The 4,076-nt window shown below is 33.8% G+C and overlaps 1 protein-coding gene across 1 annotated transcript; it reads right to left on the reverse strand.

Annotated features, from left to right (window-relative positions):
• Positions 1-623: 623 nt before the first annotated feature.
• Positions 624-1,553, reverse strand: LOC140624994 (olfactory receptor 5K4). The gene has a single exon (XM_072812105.1). It carries the CDS (start codon positions 1,551-1,553, stop codon positions 624-626), a length of 930 nt encoding a protein of 309 aa, XP_072668206.1.
• Positions 1,554-4,076: the final 2,523 nt, after the last annotated feature.

Here is a 4,076-nt window from a genome sequence, read left to right on the forward strand (position 1 = left end):
TTCATTGTTAATTATTCTACAAAATGCATGTGTGACTATGTGTGTGTTCCTTTTCATTACCTTTATTCCCATCCTTGGAGTCTTATCTAGATCAAGCTTCATTATTTTAAATATAGATTACTGCAATTAGTTGGATTGCTTTTAGCCTGTCTCCCCCCAGACTAACTTACATGTGTCTCCCAAGTTAGTTTTCTGATGAATATTATCATGTTTTTCTCCTGCCAGGAAATTTAAAATGTTTCAGACATTCTACAAAGGATCAGATATAATGCCTTCCATTAACTAGACAAGATAAATCAATGTGACTCTTCTACACATTTAGACAATTAAGTTTGATGCTATGTTGATTTATTATGGTTTGGAACAACAGCCTGACACAATTCAGTGAGAGTAATAAGAATTGATAATGAAAGTTACCTCTGGGTTTTCTCCAGATTTACTCTGGTAATTGTGGAATTTGCAGTGAGATTTGCCAGACATTTTGAAATTACATCCATATATCTTTTAGCAAACAGAGCCTAATGATTTAGAGATTAATATTTTATGTAAAAACAGTTTTCCTTTGTCCCTTATCTATAAAATAATTTAATGAATAAAAATCAGTTTTCCATAGAAGATGAACTTTATTTAAAAATATTATAATTCTTTAAACATCTTTTAAGAACATTTATCACCTCCTTATTTCTTAGACTATAGATAAAAGGATTTAATAAAGGAACTACTATGGTATAAAAAACTGCCACTGGTATATCTTTATCCCCTTCTTCAAATGGGCGAATATACATGAGAAGACAAATGTAGAATATTGAAACAGATAGAAAGTGGGATGCACAGGTAGAAAAAGCTTTACCTCTCCCTTCTTTGGACTTCATTTTGAAAATTGTGAAAAGGATGCAGAGATAAGAGAACAAGACAATGGCAATGGTGAATATTTGAATCGGCATTGAAAAAATATAGATCATTAGTTCATTGATAGAAGGGTCAGTACAAGAGAGTCTATAGAGGGGAAGAATGTCACAAAAAAAGTGGTCAATTTGATTAGATCTGCAGAAAGTTAACCTTAATAGAAGCCCTACATGGATCATGGAATGCAGGTTACTAGCTATGTAGGCCCCTGCGGTCATCTGAAGGCAGAGCTTCTTCGACATCAGGGTGTGGTACTGCAGTGGGCTGCAGATGGCCACATAGCGGTCATAGGCCATTGCTGCCAGGAGAAAGCAGTCTGCCGTTTCAGCAAGGCAGAGAAAATAAAACTGTGCCATGCATTCATAGAGGGAAATCATTCTGTCCTTCGAAAAGAAATTCTCTAACATCTTGGGGGTAATGGCACAGGCACAACAGGAATCCATTAGAGCCAGGTTGCCCAGAAAGATGTACATGGGTGTGTGAAGGCGACGCTCCATAAGGATCAATGCCACCAGGCCCAGATTCCCCACCATGGTCACCAGATAGATGGCAAAGAACACGGAAAACAGAAGACTCTTCAGCACTGGACGATCTGTAAATCCTATAAGGATAAACTCTGTTGCCAAGGATTGATTTTCCTTATCCATTCGTGGCTTCTCAGCTGAATATAGAAATTACAGAGAAATGAAATTCTAAATAACAGTGTGTTTATTCTTCCTTGTAATGTCCCCACATACAAATAGAAAAAAGCTTTTTTAAATCCTTCTACGCTGTCTCTGTGAACTAGCACACACACAGTAGGTCAAGTCTGTGAGAAGAAAAGCATCACAGATCATCGCACACAGGGGTCATCAAAAAATAACTGTGTGAATTCCCAGGACAGAAAGGTGTTTTCTGCATAAATTATCTGATATTAATGTATAGATTCCTGGTCAGTATGTATACATTGGCATTTCCAAAATTAGAAGACATTTTCTTATGGTGTCTTTTTCTCCAAGAAAAAAATAATAAACACATTTTTAACTACTACCCTCTGGGATTGATGTAATGTTTGGAAAGAACTTACTTTAGACATTTTGAAAGTCTAAATGTATTATTTTTAAATTTCACAGGATCACAGTGAGTTTTAAAAATGATTTCTCTAGCTTAATACTCCTTCACAGATAAGCTTATCAAGGGACATTTTAATACCCATTCATCCTTTAAGACTGTGTAAAAATATAGAACGTTTAAAAATGTTCTTAGTAAATTAATTTTGATGCTGTTTTTATATTTATTTCAATATATTCTAGATTCTACTCCTATCAAGACATGCCACATTCTCCCAATAAGTTATTTTAATTATTCATTTATCCTAATACTTTCTAGTTTTAAGTGACCTACATGTATGTCTAACATTATGAGATTTGGCTACGAAGTCTCCATTCAAAATGTTTTTCTTCCTCATGATAAATACCTAGATTGTATTCTTTTCTGTAGAAACTAATGTTCTCATTTTTGTAAGTCCCGTGAAGATTCTACATTTATTATATGATTATTTGTGTTTATAAACATGATTTACTCCTAATCCGCCACAGATTTATTAAAATTCAATGATCTGTAAATTTATATTTGTTATAAGTTACCAGCCATAATATTGCAAGAAATATGGTTATTTTTTAAGATTTTATTTATTTATTCATGAGAGACAGACAGAGAGAGAGAGAGAGAGAGAGGGGAGGGGTGGGCGAGACACAGGCAGAGGAAGAAGCAGGCCCCATGCAGGGAGCCTGATGTGGGACTCGATCCTAGGTCTCCAGGATCACACCCCGGGCCGAAGGCAGGTGCTAAACTGCTGAGCCACTGGGCTGCCCCAAAATATGGGTTTTAAAGGATGCTAAAATTACTTTTCTTTTCTTCCAAAAATTGCTAAAAGTCTTTGGCCTTGCCATTTTTCAGAGAGACAATTTTGTAGAAGAGCTTAAGTTCTTCAAAGTATATTGTTTTGGAAACACATTTTGGTTAGCTTTTTTTCTATTTCTTATCCTTCTCTACACTGAATTTAATACACTATTTTTTAATTTACTCACATCGTATGGTAAGGTTTTCTGGAATTTTATCACTAGAGGGTTATAATCAAATGAATAAAATAAGTTTGCCTTTTATGTTTTAGGTCTATAACATTATAAAAATCTTTCAATTTTTTCCAAATTTTTTTTCCAAAACCCAGAATTACAGGGTTTTGGAAAAACAGTAAAAATAAACATGTGGAATCTGGGTTAGTTTTCAAAAAATCACTATTTTATATAGAAGATACTGAATCAAAGTAATAATGAAAATTCATTTTCTCTCCCCTAATTTAAAATGTAAATTATTCAGCTGAATTAGAAATCCATTTTATTCTATCCCCCAGAATTTTATTACGGAGTTATTTATAGCCTTACCTGTATATTTATTGATAACACAGTGGTACTTTTGAAAGAATAAGTCAGAATGATCCAGTATACTGTGTCTCATTATGGCTTTCCATAGTGTCCTCAATTTAGAGACAAACCAAAAAGTTATGAAGTAGGTAAAATGCACCACCAATTAAAATGCTGAAGTGTTTCAGGGAAATGTGTATTTCTGCATTTTAATATTCTAAATAAATTACAAATCAGTTCTCATATTTTGAGTTCACTGACATTTTATAGTAGCTGATTGGCCATGTGATATTTGTTATTAGAGAAATTAAGAATAAAAATCTTGTTCTTTAAAACATTTGGGAATAAATTATGAACATCTAGAACACTCTACCAGTAGGTCAGTGACAATAATTATTTTAGCCTTAGGGCAAAGTTAACATTTTCCATTTATTCTAAAGGGATTTCCTTGGCAGTGACATCAGGGTATTTCTGCAAAGACTCTTAACCAGAGAGATATGGTTCCCCAAACATAGGTAAACCAAAAGGTATTAATTAAAGATGGATATCCTTTGGGATTCTGAAGTTGAATCAAATGGCCATCACTAAAGTCAGCTTAAGTATCATGTTGTAAATTTTTTGCACGCTCTCTCTCTCTCTTTAATCTTCTTTAGTTGAAAACAATAATGAAGGGGAAAAAATTCATGTTGATCACATAGTAGAAGAAATGGGAGTTAAACGAAGATTGGGAGAAAGATTAAGATTTGTGGAAAAGAGGCAAATGTGATA

This window comes from Canis lupus, chromosome 35, assembly GCF_048164855.1.
Source record: "Canis lupus baileyi chromosome 35, mCanLup2.hap1, whole genome shotgun sequence".
NCBI classification, from domain to species: domain Eukaryota; kingdom Metazoa; phylum Chordata; class Mammalia; order Carnivora; family Canidae; genus Canis; species Canis lupus.